General features: G+C 41.8%; 1 protein-coding gene across 1 annotated transcript in view; it reads left to right on the top strand.

The window, feature by feature from the left end:
• LOC106583688 (vesicle-associated membrane protein-associated protein B) overlaps positions 1 to 17,195 on the top strand; it is a 52,440-nt gene that overhangs the window by 2,357 nt on the left and 32,888 nt on the right. The window contains exon 2 of the mRNA XM_014168183.3: positions 10,360 to 10,512. Coding sequence (XP_014023658.1) covers positions 10,360 to 10,512 — 153 coding nt within the window. The remainder of the gene's footprint in view (positions 1 to 10,359; positions 10,513 to 17,195) is intronic.

The following is a 17,195-nucleotide window of genomic DNA, read 5'->3' as shown; positions in this document are numbered from 1 at the left end:
TGATAAGCTGTTTTTCAGTCTCTCGGTCCCCACGTTGATGCACCTGTTCTGACCTCGCCTTCTGGATGGTAGCGGGGTGAACAGGCAGTGTCTCGGGTGGTTGTTGTCCTTGATGATCTTTTTGGCTTTCCTGTGACATCGGGTGCTGTAGGTGTCCTGGAGGGCAGGTAGTTTGCCCCCGGTGATGCGTTGTGCAGGAGGGTCTTGCGGTTGTGGGCGGTGCAGTTGCATCAACAAAGCAGAGTGGGTGGACACCCTACAATATGTTACCATGAAATTATGGCCATGTTTCGAGAACATTGCAACACATCTGAGCTAAACTTTTAATTGAAGCAGTTTTGAATTCCTACTAGTAGTGATATTGTACTTATAGCCAAGTGGGGAGTAGTCTGAGGTTTGTAAACCAGTCATTTTCCATTGTTTGGTAACACCTAAATTACTAATTAAAGTCTTTGACTGGACAGATAATCAAATCACCTAGTCTCTTAGACTAAAATTGCCCATTGAAAGGCAGGCCTGTGTTGACAACAAATCCAGCTGTGTTCCTTTCGGGTTCTTTATAAATCTCCTTATTCTTTATTAGTATCAATTTGGAACCGCACACTCAAGGTACACAGTCTTGCTCTTTCTCAAAAACAAACCTTTCAGATGACACAACAGCATTAAATATGCCCTTCAGAACTCTCTTTTTGTGCCTGTATTTTTTTCTGCCAGTTGGAAAGCATCCCAAGGCTGTTGTAGATAAGGTATAGGCTACAGTAGTTAGCTGCATGAGTCGTTTCATTGAATGATGTTCCACCAGTTGTGAGGGTTTAAAATGCGCCTCTTGGCTCAGTGTGCGAAGGGATGTGTCAGTTGCTATGGACATATGCGGGCTGAAACCTTATCTTAGTCTATGTGCTAATTCACACTACGAGGCAGCTCACTTCCACATTTCCATCCACAGTGCACCTTTGTTTCCCTCAAACGCAAGGGCTTCCTCTATACCAGCTAGTAGGGCCTCCCTGTGGCTCAGTTGGTAGAGCATGGTGTGTGCAACGCCAGGGCTGTGGGTTCGATTCCCACGGGGGGCCAGTACAACAACAAAAAAAATGCATGAAATGTATGCATTCACTACTGTAAGTCACTCTGGATAAGAGCGTCTGCTAAATGACTTAAATGTAATTGCCAGGGACCTCACAATACGATATTATCGCAATACTTAAGTGCCAATATGATATGTATTGTGATTCTCACGATTCTATATGTATTGCAATTCAATACTGCGATTTTATTGCGAATTGATATTCCAAACATATTTGCTCACCATATATCTGCTGCAGAGGGTCAATAGAGAGCCATGAGAACACACATTTTGATCAGTCATGGAAATAAAAGTGCTGAAAACAAATTGTCTTACTATTTACTTATTTCTGGGATGGAGAACTGAAGGAAAATAGTTTTGGTTCAGGCACAGCTGACTAGCTCGGTTTCTTGATAGTGATGGAACCTAGGCTTATGGGTGTTTTAACAATGCATCGTTCCTACAGCGGCCGAAGATGTAGGCCGTTTCCCAAAACACCACGGCATGCAGAGAACGTTGGCTAAGTGTGTCAGCAAGACGAAGGAGCTGAATGTGGATTACTGGAAACGGAGGGCCATGCACGCCCCCATTCACATCGACGGGCTGTAGTGAGGGTCGAGAGCTTCAAGTTTCTCGGTGTCCACATCACTAAGGATCTATCATGGTCCACACACACTAACACATTTGTGAAGAGGGCACCACAATGTTCATTTCCCCCTCAGGAGGCTGAAAAGATTTGGCATGGGCCCTCAGATCCTCAAAAAGTTATACAAGTGCACTATTGATAGCGTCTTGACTAGCTGCATCATTGCTTGGTATGGAAACTGCTTGGCATCCTGACCGCAAGGCACTACAGAGGGTAGTGCGTATGGCCCAGTACATAACTGTGGCCAAGCTCCCTACCATCCAGGACCTCTGTACCAGGCGGTGTCAGAGGAAGGCCCTAAAAAGTGTTGAAGACTTCAGCCACCCAAGTCATAGAGGGTGGTACCGATGCACCAAGTGCGGAACTAACAGGACCCTGAACAGCTTCTACCCCCAAGCCATAAGACTGCTAAATTGTTAGTCCGGGTAGCTGTTTGGTTAACTTTTTAACCACCTACATTGACCATTTTTGTACTAACTTTTTTAACTTGTCACAAATGTTGCTGCTACTGTTTATTACCTATCCTGTTGCCTAGTCATTTCATTCCTAGTTGCATGTACATACAGTGCCTTTAGAAATTATTCATAACCCTTCCACATTTTGTTGTGTTAGAGCCTGAATTCAAAATGTAGGGTGTTAACCCATACAATTATTTAATTCAATGTTTATAAAAAATAAAATAAAAATCCAAACCCTATGTCTTTACCATATATGGTTCAAGATACTAGCAATGGTCACAACAAACTAACGTTCTTACTTAATCAACGCTGTTAAGTACAAGCATATTAAGGTTATACTGTTGTAGAGAATCTAATGATTAGTTCACTCTGATTCATAATGGCATAGGGCATATAACTACATTTAGACACAATACTGACAGTATGGAAACTGTTTGGCATCATTTAGTAGCATCCTCTTGAATTGACCCTTTTTTTTTCACTACATTCTAGAGCGGTGAGTGAATGCCCTTCAAAATAGACCCCCCCCCCCCCCCCCCCCTTTTTCTCAGCCATAGCCATCTACACACAATACCCCTTAATTACATTTTTGCACATTTATTGAAAAATGAAATACAGAAATATCTCATTTACATAAGTATTTACACCTGAGTCAATACTTTGTAGAAGCACCTTTTGGAGGCGATTACAGCTTTGAGTCACCTTGGGTATGTCTGTATCAGCTTTGCACATCTGGATTTGGGCATTTTTTTCTTCCCATTCTTCCTTGCAGATTGTTTCAAGCTCTGTTAAGTTAGATGGGAGCGGCAGTGAATAGCAATCTTCAAGTCTTTCACAGATTGCCAATGGGATTTAAGTCCGGGCTTTGGCTTGGCCTCGTACCCATGCACATCGACTCAGTACTGGTACCCAGGGTATATACCAAAGTCATTGTTACTCATTGTGTATTTATTATTACTTTTAATAATACATGTTGTTACATTTCTATTATTTCTCTATTTTCTCTCTCTGCATTATTGGGAAGGTAAGTAAGCATTTCACTGTTAGTCTACACCTGTTGTTTATGAAGCATGAGACCAATAATACAGTGCTCAAAAAAATAAAGGGAACACTAAAATAACACATCCTAGATCTGAATGAATGAATGAAATAATCTTATTAAATACTTTTTTCTTTACATAGTTGAATGTGCTGACAACAAAATCACACAAAAATAATCAATGGAAATCCAATTTATCAACCCATGGAGGTCTGGATTTGGAGTCACACTCAAAATTAAAGTGGAAAACCACACTACAGGCTGATCCAACTTTGATGTAATGTTCTTAAAACAAGTCAAAATGATGCTCAGTAGTGTGTGTGGTCTCCACGTGCCTGTATGACCTCCCTACAACGCCTGGGCATGCTCCTGATGAGGTGGCGGCTGGTCTCCTGAGGGATCTCCTCCCAGACCTGGACTAAAGCATCCGCCAACTCCTGGACAGTCTGTGGTGCAACGTGGCGTTGGTGGATGGAGCGAGACATGATGTCCCAGATGTGCTCAATTGGATTCAGGTCTGGGGAACGGGCGGGCCAGTCCATAGCATCAATGCCTTCCTCTGGCAGGAACTGTTGACACACTCCAGCCAGGTCTCACAAGGGGTCTGAGGATCTCATCTCGGTACCTAATGGCAGTCAGGTTCTTGGTCACCTCTCTGACCAAGGCCCTTCTCCCCCGTTTGTTCAGTTTAGCCAGGCAGCCAGCTCTAGGAAGAGTCTTGGTGGTTCCAAACTTCTTTCATTTAAGAATGATGGAGGCCACTGTGTTCTTCGGGACCTTCAATGCTGCAGAAATGTTTTGGTACCCTTCCTCAGATCTCAGTTTTATTATGAAGCATATGTTTATCCTTCGCGTATTTGTAACAATTGCAAAGACTTTGGCAATTATCTGAAGTTATCAGCGGTCACAGAGACGATAAGATCTTCATTTTAAGTTTAGCTGAGATCTTTTGTGAATAAAGTGATGCGGAAGGGCAAACAAGCATCTAACAACGCACTTAGCTGTTCTATGAGTGGTCTGAGGCAGTTGGTAAATAACGAGCGTTTTCAAGTGCAATTTCAGTAACAATGGTTTTTGGGAAACCGCTTGGATATTTAACGATGGTTCTAATTAGAGGTCGACCGATTAATCGGAATGGCCGATTTAATTAGGGTATTTTTGGACGCCAATTTGGCCTAAATTTTATTTTTGTACCTTTTTTTAACCTTTATTAACTAGGCAAGTCAGTTAAGAACACATTCTTATTTTCAATGATGGCCTAGGAACGGTGGGTTAAGTGCCTTGTTCAGGGGCAGAACGACAGATTTTTACCTTGTCAGCTCAGGGATTCAATCTTGCAACCTTACGGTTAACTAGTCCAACGCTCTAACCACCTGCTTTACATTGCACTCCACGAGGTTATGCGAATGCAGTAAGAAGCTAAGGTAAGTTGCTAGCTAGCATTAAACTAATCTTATAAAAAACAATCGATCATCACTAGTTAACTACACATGGTTGATGATATTACTAGTTTATCTAGCCTGTCCTGCGTTGCATATAATCGCTTAGGTACACGTTGCTCCAACCATAAACATCAATGCCTTTCTTAAAATCAATACACAAGTATATATTTTTAAACCTGCATATTTAGTTAATATTGCCTGCTAACATGAATTTCTTTTAACTAGGGAAAGTGTGTCACTTCTCTTGCAAACAGAGTCAAGGTATATGCAGCAGTTTGGGCTGCCTGGCTCGTTGCGAACTGTGAAGACTATTTCTTCCTATCAAAGACAGCCGACTTCGCCAACGGATGATTTAACAAAAGCGCATTTGCGAAAAAAGCACAATCGTTGCACGAATGTACCTAACCATAAACATCAATGCCTTTCTTAAAATCAATACACAGAAGTATATATTTTTAAACCTGCATATTTAGCTAAAAGAAATCCAGGTTAGCAGGCAATATTAACCAGGTGAAATTGTGTCATTTTGCGTTCATTGCACGCAGAGTCAGTGTATATGCAACAGTTTGGGCTGCCTGGCTCGTTGTGAACTAATTTGCCAGAATTTTACGTAATTATGACATAACATTGAAGATTGTGCAATGTAACAGGAATAACGTTTTGTTTTCGAGATGATAGTTTCCGGATTCGACCATATTAATGACCTTTCGTATTTCTGTGTGTTATATGTTATAATTAAGTCTATGATTTGATAGAGCAGTCTGACTGAGCGTTGGTAGGCAGCAGCAGGCTCGTAAGCATTCATTCAAACAGCCCTTCGCAATGCATTGCGCTGTTTATGACTTCAAGCCTGTCAACTCCCGAGATTAGGCTGGTGTAACCGATGTGAAATGGCTAGCTAGTTAGCCGGGTGCGCGCGTCATTGTTCCTCATTGTCTCAAACGTCACTCGCTCTGAGACTTGGAGTAGTTGTTTCCCCTTCCTCTACGTGGGTAACGCTGCTTCGAGGGTGGCTGTTGTCGATGTGTTCCTGGTTCAAGCCCAGGTAGGAGCGAGGAGAGGGACGGAAGCTATACTGTTACACTGGCAAGACTAAAGTGCCTATAAGAACATCCAATAGTCAAAGGTATATGAAATACAAATCGTATAGAGAGAAATAGTCCTATAATTCCTATAATAACTACAACCTAAACATCCTACCTGGGAATATTGAAGACCCATGTTAAAAGGAACCACCAGCTTTCATATGTTCTGAGCAAGGAACTTAAACGTTAGCTTTTTTACATGGCACATATTGCACTTTTACTTTCTTCTCCAACACTTTGTTTTTGCATTATTTAAACCAAATTGAACATGTTTCATTATTTATTTTAGGCTAAATTTATTTTATTAATGTATTATATTAAGTTAAAATAAGTGTTCATTCAGTATTGTTGTAATTGTCATTATTACAAATAAATAAACACAAAAAAATCGGCCGATTAATCGGCATCGGAATTTTTTGGTCCTCCAATAATCGGTATCGGCTTTGATAAATCATAATTGGTCGACCTCTAGTTCTAATGATGAACTTAGTCTTAAGATGCTTTTGGGAAACCAGGCCATGGTTGGTTGCAGTGACTTGAGGCTAGTAGTGTTCCTTCCAGTCCCCTGGTGCCTCATGTCTTCTTGTTCTTCAAGGACAGCCATTAGCCTACCTTGACTAGGCTATTTAGAGATTTTGACAATTAGAGATTATTAGAAGCAGATTGAAGGTAATTGGAGCCCTCAGTGATTCAAGGTATTCCACACAGTTTTGACCAAATGAAATAAAGCTGTAAAAATATAGGCCTACGGCCCTCCCGAGTGGCACAGCGGTCTAAGCACGCATCGCAGTGCTTGAGGCGTCACTACAGACCCGGGTTCGATCCTAGGCTGTGTCACAGCCGGCCGTGACCGGGAGATCCATGAGGTGGTGCACAATTGGCCCAGCGTCGTCCGGGTTAGGGGAGGGTTTGGCCGGCCAGGATGTCCCATCGTGCTCAAGCGACTCCTTGTGGTGGGTCTGGGCGTCTGCAAGCTGATTTCGGTCGCCAGCTGGACACTGTTTCCTCTGACACATTGGTGCGGCTGGCTTCCGGGTTATGCGAGCAGTGTGTCAAGAAGCAGTGCGGCTAGGCAGGGTCCTGTTTCAGAGGACTCATGGCTCTCGACCTTCGCCTCACCCGAGTCCGTACGGGAGTTGCAGCAATGGGACAAGACTGTAACTACCAATTTGGATATCATGAAATTGGGGAGAAAAAGGGTTAAAAGTTAAAAAAATATATATATATAAATTACAAAAAATTTTACAAATGTATTTGCACCACACCTGGTTGGTTGACCCTCACAGCCAGCTACGTCCTTCCCCGACCAGTAGGTTCCTATTTCCTCCAAACCCTGCTTTCCTTTAGATAGGTCTACTAGGCCCTGGCTGTTGTATACGTTTAGGCTTCTTTTCTTATTGATAGGCCTAATAGGTTAAAAATACCAAATTATTGTCCCTGTGGGACTGAAGTCATTTATTTCCAGATCCTCTAGAACAGGGTTTCCCAAACTTGGTGCATGTTTTGGTTTTTTCTCTAGTACTACACAGCAGATTCAAACAATAAACGAATCATCAAGCTTTGATCATTTGAATTAGCTGTGTAGTGTTAGGGCAAAAACCAAAAGGTTCACCCCTTGGGGTCACCGAGGACCAAGTTTGGGAAACGCTGCTCTAGAAGGTCTATGCCTTCTCCTCTTAGATGTTTTGTGAGCTGAACCTAGTAGGCTTAACTATATATTTAATCTAGGCTGTCAGTTTAATGGCCACTTTTTTATAGTTCTGTAGAACGAGAGCCATTAGTGACAGTAATACTGGTAGCCAATCCTTTCTTGGAAGTTAAATAAAACCTGCCCTCATACTAAGCCCACTCTTGTGTTTTGTTTGTGTGTTTTTTTTTACAAAGACTTGATTCACTACAACCAAGCAATTAATGGAACTGCAACTGGACATAGGGCCCAATGATATATGCTTTCATCTCATCTTCTAAATGGCATGTTATTTTATTATTATTATTATTATTATTATATTTCTAAATTAGCCATGGCCTTAATTGCATCAGCTGCTCTACTTATACAAAATGAGTAATAACAGCTCGTTTTCAGTTTTCCCCTGACCACTCCCAAATTGCTATTTGCTGAGAAGCTATTTGTTTTTTGTTTTTTACCATTTTAATTAAAAACAATCACAGTAAGGTACTCAATTGTTACCCAGAAATTATTTGATATTGAGATAGCAATGGACCTTTTTAATTAATAAAACAATTTTTTCTTTTGCTTTAAAAAATAAAATTGAACTCACAAAAATGGTAATCTTCATATGTCTTGTAGCGTAGACCCTATTTTACATAATCTGCGGTGTTTGTGTTGTGCACACCATCGGTTGAGACACAGCATACTCTTGAATACAGGGTGGGTGTCATGTGAGTCAAATATTTTTTTAAACTTTCAAGTGGTACCACAAAGATGGTTGGAGGTTCACACATCAGAGAATATTGACTTAAGTGTGAATATCCATTGTTATAAATTAAACTGTTAATCCTCCATAGGAAACCTATTGAAATAATAAATATAGATAATAGAATAGATATTCCCATTCAATTTGACATTCGACGGCGGATGGACCGACGGCCATGTTTCTGGTAGAAATTGTAAGTTAAAGTTTCAATTGAATTTATATTTCAATGGTGTACCAGCTAAATTGCAGTGGTCTGGAAGGATAGGTCCATTCTATGAATTATATATGATTGACATGACAGCCACCCTGTATTCAAGAGAATGCTGTGTCTCAACCGATGGCTGGCACAACACAAACACCTAAGATGATATGAAAGAGTCTAAGCTACAGTACAACATTTGTGACAATGGGAAAAATCTGAATTTACATGTTTTTAGATAATTAAGGTTAAAAAATGTCATTTTGTTATTAAACTTTTTTTCAAGAAATCAAAGAATAGTTTGACAACCCTGTTTGTAAGCCGTTAAAAATATATCAAATTCAACCGTTTGTCTTTTTCAGTGATAAAGACATGGCGTGGGCCAACTTTGAGAACCTCCTGAGTGTTTTGGCATTCATGTCCAAAAAGTCCCTTTCTGACCACTTCTACCATGGGCAAAACATGTATGGAAGGTTTCGTTCAAATCAAAAAGGGTGCAGTCGAAGTGATTTAAATCAGATGGAACGACCCTAGAGTGAGGTTAGTAGAGGCAACTCTATTATGGTTCAGGCTATAACCAAAGTCTGGGGTTCTATTTTGGTGTTGGCATCTGACCTAATGTGTCAACGTCCATACACCTCAAACGCATGTTGATGAAGCTTTGCTCCAGATAATAATTTGATGGTATCAATTAGGCCTACTGCCCTTTCAGTGACTAGGCCTACACGTCTGGATGTGGGTCATTAGCTAATACAGTTCATAGATGTCCCCACTCAAAAGCATAGGCCCCCTATAGCCCAAAAGTAGGCCTCCTCAACCTTGGATTAGTATTCAGACTTGTTGTCCTTAGGATGTGTTCCTCTATGTTACGTAATGTGCATCGCCTTAAGCCTGATTTTTGCATTGTAACTTCCCTCTCTTTCTTCAAACCTTTTCCTCATTCTGAAATGGCGATCCGGCACGTGACGGACCTCCGCTTTTATGCCTTTTGATGTTCTGATTCAGTAACATTCATTTGATTAGCTCACCATGTTTTCTCTACGGTTTGCACAGCTTTCACATGCATTAGTCTGTCTGCTGATAGCCTTGTGATTGGGACCACAGGGGGTATGGAATGTGATAACCTTGTGATTGGAACCACAGGGGGTATGGAATGTGATAGCCTTGTGATTGGGACCACAGGGGGTATGGAATGTGATAACCTTGTGATTGGGACCACAGGGGGTATGGAATGTGATAACCTTGTGATTGGGACCACAGGGGGTATGGAATGTGATAACCTTGTGATTGGAACCACAGGGGGTATGGAATGTGATAACCTTGTGATTGGAACCACAGGGGGTATGGAATGTGATAGCCTTGTGATTGGAACCCCAGGTGATATAGAATGTGATAGCCTTGTGATTGGAACCCCAGGTGTCTGTAACCTGCCTGGCTGTCTTCAGCATAGTCTACTTTTAAAACCTAACTGATTTGTCGCTGAGCCCGTCATTGTCCCTCATTGTCTCAAAGCAAGGAGTTGTGACGCATGCCCCCTTTGGGAAAATCCAGATTTGTATTGTGTTGTTGTTAATTTCTTTAATCAGGAAGTTGCTCAACTGTGTAGAATGATGTCATTATTGAATCTACCTTTTTAAAGGGCCAATCGGCAATTGAAGCAATAACAAAGTTCATCCCTTCCACTGGTAAACAGCTTATATTTTGGGTTCCTGATGCAGTTGATCTATGCTCATGAGGCATTAATAATTAATGTTATTTTCTTCAAGAATCAATGGGTACATCATTAATTTAAGTCCAAACATTTATGTAGCAACTGCAGATTGTCCCTTTTAGGCCCACCTCTGTAAAGCCTGTTGTCTGTGAAGTCGCCTATTGTCGGTCTAAATCCCAGTATATATTTAGGTTTGATTAAAAAACGAATAATAATAAAAAGATGGAGGCTCCAGCTTCTCTAACCCTTTTCCTTTTTGGGACCTTGTTCTCCCTCCACAGGTCCCTTCTCGGATGTGGTCAACACCACCCTAAAACTCGCCAACCCTACAGACAGGAATGTGTGCTTCAAAGTCAAGACGACGGCCCCGCGCCGTTACTGTGTCCGGCCGAACAGCGGCGTCCTCGACGCCGGCACCTCAATCAACGTCTCAGGTAGGCCTACGTATTATATTGTGGATCTCGTCGCAAAATTCCAGAAACTTTCCCAATGTTCCCAGGTTTTTCAGAAATCCTTGTTGGAGGAATTGTGCAACCCTAACAGGCCAGGGAAAACTAAGTGTGGATTGCAGTCTCTCCTTGTCCGTAGACTGTTTTCAATGTAAGGAAACATATGCACCTTAGAGACTGCTGCCCCTTTAATCATGTTTACAGTGTATTCAGAAACTATTCATACCCCTTTTCCCACATTTTGTTACGTTACAGCTTTATTCTAAAATCTATTAAATAAAACATTTTCCTCAATCTACACACCATACCCCATAATGACAAAGCGAAAACAGGTTTTGCAAATGTATAAAAAATTTAAACTGACACCTTATTTAAATAAGTATTCAGACCCTTTGCTATGAGACTTGAAATGTAGCTGTTTCCATTGATCATCCTTGAGATGTTTCTACAACTTGATTGGAGTCCACCTGTGGTAAATTCAATTGATTGGACATGATTTGGAAAGGCACACACCTGTCTATATAAAAGGTCCCACAGTTGAAAGTGCATGTCAGAGCAAAAACCATGAGGTCGAAGGAATTGTCCGTAGAGCTCCAAGACAGGATTGTGTCGAGGCACAGATCTGGGTAAGGGTAACAAAATATTTCAGCAGCATTCAAGGTCCCGATGAACACAGTGGCCTCCATCATTCTTAAATGGAAGAAGTTTAGAACCACCAAGACTCTTCCTAAAGCTGCCCGCCCAGTAAAACTGAGCAATTGGGGGAGAAGGGCCTTGACCAAGAACCCGATGGTCATTCTGACAGAGCTCCAGCGTTCCTCTGTGGAGATGGGAGAACCTTCCAGAAGGACAACCACCTCTGCAGCACTCCACCAATCAGGCCTTAATGGTAGAGTGGCCAGACGGAAGCCACTGCTCAGTAAAACGCACATGACAGCCCGCTTGGAGTTTGTCAAAAGGCACCTAAAGGACTGGCCATGAGAAACAAGATTATTTGGTCTGATGAAACCAAGATTGAATTCTTTGGCATGAATGCCAAGCGTCATGTCTGGAAGAAACCTGGCACCGTCCCTACAGTGAAGCAGGGTGGTAGCAGCATCATGCTGTGGGGATGTTTTTCAGTGGCAGGGACTGGGAGACTAGTCTGGATCAAGGGAAAGATGAACGGAGCAAAGTACAGAGAGATCCTTGTTGAAAACCTGCTCCAGAGCGCTCAAGACATCAGACTGGGGCGAAGGTTCACCTTCCAACAGGACAATGACCCTAAGCACACAGTCAAGACAATGCAGGAGTGGCTTCGGGACAAGTCTCTGAATGTCCTTGAGTGGCCCAGCCAGAGCCCGGACTTGAACCCGATCAAACATCTCTGGAGAGACCTGAAAATAGCTATGCAGCAACGCTCCCCATCCAACCTGACCGAGCTTGAGAAGATCTGCAGAGGAGAATGGGAGAAACTCCCCAAATACAGGTGTGCCAAAGTTGTAGCGTCATACCCAAGAAGACTCGAGGGTGTAATCGCTGCTTCAACAAAGTACTGAGTAACATGCTGACCGGACGCATCGCAAAATAAATTTAGAAATCCATGTTATTCAATTATTGCACCCACACTGCATCGCGCGCGCCAACGAGCGTCTGTGTTGCCAAGGGCTAAAATAGAACTCCTTTCTATTTCTGATGCAGATCGCGCTGCAAGTCCTGCCTCTCCCATCTCCTCATTAGTTTATAGAAGCAGGTACCCACATCCCATCTCCTCATTGGTGGGTATAAAGACCCACGTGGGTATAAAGACAATGTTTTGCCGGTTGTCGTAGTAATACTATGAAAGTGTAGATGCCAATCACCATATAAGTTCAAAGATGAAAAAGCCTGGAAGGAGGAGAGATGACTAGAAACGATTCGGTTGGCCGTTTTATGTGTGGATTAATTGTCGGTGTAGAGGACCTTGTGCATTTCAGGTAAAATAACAACTCAATGTTTATATCCCAGGACAAATTAGCTAGCTAAATTGGACAAATGAGCTAGCAAGTGCAAGCTAACTAGCTAAATTGCCATACATGTTTAACTTCTCTAGGGCCGGCGGGACGAAATCGTCCCACCTACGTAACAGCCAGTGGAACCCTGTGGCGCGTTATTCAAATACCTTAGAAATGCTATTACTTCAATTTCTCAAACATATGACTATTTTACACCATTTTAAAGACAAGACTCTCATTAATCTAACCACACTGTCCGATTTCAAAAAGGCTTTACAACGAAAGCAAAACATTAGATTATGTCAGCAGAGTACCCAGCCAGAAATAATCAGACACCCATTTTTCAAGCTAGCATATAATGTCACAAAAACCCAGAAGACAGCTAAATGCAGCACTAACCTTTGATGATCTTCATCAGATGACACACCTAGGACATTATGTTATACAATACATGCATGTTTTGTTCAATGAAGTTCATATTTATATCAAAAACCAGCTTTTTACATTAGCATGTGACGTTCAGAACTAGCATACCCCCCGCAAACTTCCGGTGAATTTACTAAATTACTCACGATAAACGTTCACAAAAAGCATAACAATTATTTTAAGAATTATAGATACAGAACTCCTCTATGCACTCGATATGTCCGATTTTAAAATAGCTTTTCGGTGAAAGCACATTTTGCAATATTCTAAGTAGATAGCCCGGCATCACAGGGCTAGCTATTTAGACACCCAGCAAGTTTAGCACTCACCAAAGTCAGATATACTATAAGAAAAATGTTATTACCTTTGGTGTTCTTCATCAGAATGCACTCCCAGGACTTCTACTTCAATAACAAATGTTGGTTTGGTCCCAAATAATCCATCGTTATATCCAAATAGCAGCGTTTTGTTTGTGCGTTCAAGACACTATCCAAAAGGGTAAATAAGGGTGACGAGCATGGCGCATTTCGTGACAAGAAATTTCTAAATATTCCATTACCGTACTTCGAAGCATGTCAACCACTTTTGCCATTTTTCTCGTAAAAAAGCGATAATATTCCGATCGGGAATCTGCATTTAGGTAAACAGACGAAAGAAAATAAAGCATGGGGTCGACTCGGGCACGCGCCTAAGCCCATAGTACTCTGATCGGCCACTTGCCAAAAGCGATAATGTGTTTCAGCCAGAGGCTGCCTCGATATCATTCAGCTTTTTCCCGGGCTCTGAGAGCCTATGGGAGCCGTAGGAAGTGTCACGTTATAGCAAAGATCCTCAGTCTTAACTAAAAAGAGCCAAGATGAACAACAACTTGTCAGACAGGCCACTTCCCATATAGAATCCTCTAAGGTTTTGGCCTGCCAAATGAGTTCTGTTATACTCACAGACACCATTCAAACAGTTTTAGAAACTTTAGGGTATTTTCTATCCAAATCAAACAATTATATGCATATTCTAGTTACTGGGCAGGAGTAGTAACCAGATTAAATCGGGTACATTTTTTTTCCGGACGTGCAAATACTGCCCCCTATCCCCAACAGGTTAATGCTTTTCGACCTGTCCCCAAATTAATGTAATTGGTTCAGAGTTTGTTTTGATATTTTAACCTGCGTGTCATGATCGCGTTTGGTGTAGGGGGACAAAATAAATGTATGCACAATAGCGCACGATGGCGCACGCTCGCAGCCGGTTTGGGTTCTGTGTAAAGGGTCTGAATACTTACCTAAATGTGATATTTCACCTTTTTTTTGGGGGGGTGGGGGGGGGCAAAACATTTTTAAAAATCTCTTTTTGCTTTGTCATTATGGGGTACTTTGTGTAGATTGATGAGGGGAAGAAACTTTTTAGTCCATTTTAGAATAAGGCTGTAATGTACCAAAATGTGGAAAAGGTCCAGGGGTCTGAATACTTTCCGAATTAACTGTTCATACCGTTCCCACACTTCATATGTATATACTGTACAGTCGTGGCCCAAACTTTGGACGAACGTTTAGCCAGTGAGTTTTGTTAGCAAAATCAGAACCAAAACCATTGTAGTGCCATTGTACCTGATGCACAATGCTCATCTAAATATGTGCTCAGACATTCAATTATCTGGAGAGCTTCACCAACTGTGGGAAAGTCTGGATTCTGAAGTGGGGTCTCCGAAAAGTGTCATACTTCCTCCAGGAAAAGAATGCTCTGTAAAATAAGTAGAAATAAGGCAAGCCAAACATGCTGAGAAAGGTTTCCTTTCAGCGTAACAGGGTTTCCAAACCTCAGACATTTCGGTGGGTTTGTCTTACTAATGCCCTGTGAGAGAACACTTGATCCAGTCTTTAGAATGTACAGTCGTGGCCAAAAGTTTTGAGAATGACACAAATATTAATTTTCACAGTCTGCTGCCTCAGTTTGTATGATGGCAATTTGCATATACTCCAGAATATTATGAAGAGGGATCAGATGAATTGCAATTAATTGCAAAGTCCCTCTTTGCCATGCGAATGAACTGAATCCCCCAAAAACATTTCCACTGCATTTCAGCCCTGCCACAAAAGGATCAGCTGACATCATGTCAGTGATTCTCTCGTTAACACAGGTGTGAGTGTTGACGAGGACAAGGCTGGAGATCACTCTGTCATGCTGATTGAGTTCAAATAACAGACTGGAAGCTTCAAAAGAAAGGTGGTGCTTGGAATCATTGTTCTTCCTCTTTCCATCATGGTTACCTGCAAGGAAACACGTGCCGTCATCATTGCTTTGCACAAAAAGGGCTTCACAGGCAAGGATATTACTGCCAGTAAGATTGCACCTAAATCAACCATTTATCGGATCATCAAGAACTTCAAGGAGAGCGGTTCAATTGTTGTGAAGAAGGCTTCAGGGTGCCCAAGAAAGTCCAGCAAGTGCCAGGACCGTCTCTTAAAGTTGATTAAGCTGCAGGATCGGGGCATCACCAGTACAGAGCTTGCTCAGGAATAGCAGCAGGCAGGTGTGAGTGCATCCGCACTCACAGTGAGGTGAAGACTTTTGGAGGATGGCCGGGTGTCAAGAAGGACAGCAAAGAAGCCACTTCTCTCCAGGAAAAACATCAGGGACAGACTGATATTCTGCAAAAGGTACAGGGATTGGACTGCTGAGGACTGGGGTAAAGTCGTTTTCTCTGATGAATCCCCTTTCCGATTGTTTGGGGCATCCGGAAAAAAGCTTGTCCGGAGAAGACATGGTGAGCGCTACCATCAGTCCTGTGTCATGCCAACAGTAAAGCATCCTGAGACCATTCATGTGTGGGGTTGCTTCTCAGCCAAGGGAGTGGGCTCCCTCACAATTTTGCCTAAGAACACAGCCATGAATAAAGAGTTGTACCAACACATCCTCCAAAAGCAACTTCTCCCAACCATCCAGGAACAGTTTGGTGACGAACAATGCCTTTACCAGCATGATGGAGCACCTTGCCATAAGGCAAAAGTGATAACTAAGTGGCTCGGGGAACAAAACATTGATATTTTGGGTCCATGGCCAGGAAACTCCCCAGACCTTAATCCCATTGAGAATTTGTGGTCAATCCTCAAGAGGCGGGTGGACAAACAAAAACCCACAAATTATGACACACCCCAAGCATTAATTATGCAAGAATGGGCTGCCATTAGTCAGGATGTGGCCCAGAAGTTAATTGACAGCATGCCAGGGTGGTTTGCAGAGGTCCTGAAAAAGAAGGGTTAACACTGCAAATATTGACTCTTTGCATCAATTCATGCAATTGTCAATAAAATCCTTTGACACTTATGAAATGCTTGTAATTATACTTCAGTATTCCATAGTAACATCTGACAAAAGTATCTAAAGACACTGAGGCAGCACACTGTGAAAATTAATATTTGTCATTCTCAAAACTTTTGGCCACGCATAATCCTATATATCTACTGCTGTCCAAATCTTTTCTATTCATATATTGTCTATACTCACCATCATATACACTGAACAAAAAAAGAAACGCAACCTGTAAAGTGTTTGTCCCATTTTCATGAGCTGAAATAAATTATCCCAGAAATGTTCCATACACACGCCTATTTCTCTCAGATTTTGTGCACAAATTTGATTACATCCTGGTTAGTGAGCAGTTCTCCTTTGCCAAGATAATCCATCCACCTGACAGGTGTGGCATATCAATAAGCTGATTAAACAGCATGATCATTACAGAGGTGCACCTTGTGCTGGGACAATAAATGGCCACTCTAAAATATACAGTATTGTCACACAACACAATACCACATACGTCTCAAGTTTTGAGGAAGTGTGCAATTGGCATTCTGACTGCAAGAATGTCCACCAGAGCTGTTGCCAGATAATGTCATTTTAGAGAATTTGGTAGTACGTCCAACCGGCCTCACAACCGCAGACCACATGTGGGCGAGCGGTTTGCTGATGTCAACGTTGTGAACATGGTGGAGTTATGGTATGGGCAGGCATAAGCTACAGATAATGAGCACAATTGCATTTTATCTATGGCAATTTGTGTGCACAAAGATTCCTTGCCGAGATCTTGAGGCCCATTGTCGTTACATTCATTATATTTTTGTTCAGTATGCTGTACAAGTCAACAGTTTTAAAACACCTACTCATTCAAGAGTTGTTATTTATTGATACTATTTTCTACATTGTAGTCTAATAGTGAAGACATCAAAACTATGAAATAACACATATGGAATCATGTAGTAACCAAAAAAGTGTTAA

This window comes from Salmo salar, chromosome 22 (assembly GCF_965601325.2).
Source record: "Salmo salar chromosome 22, fSalSal1, whole genome shotgun sequence".
NCBI classification, from domain to species: Eukaryota; Metazoa; Chordata; class Actinopteri; order Salmoniformes; family Salmonidae; genus Salmo; species Salmo salar.
This window is presented reverse-complemented; position numbering and strand designations above follow the sequence as displayed.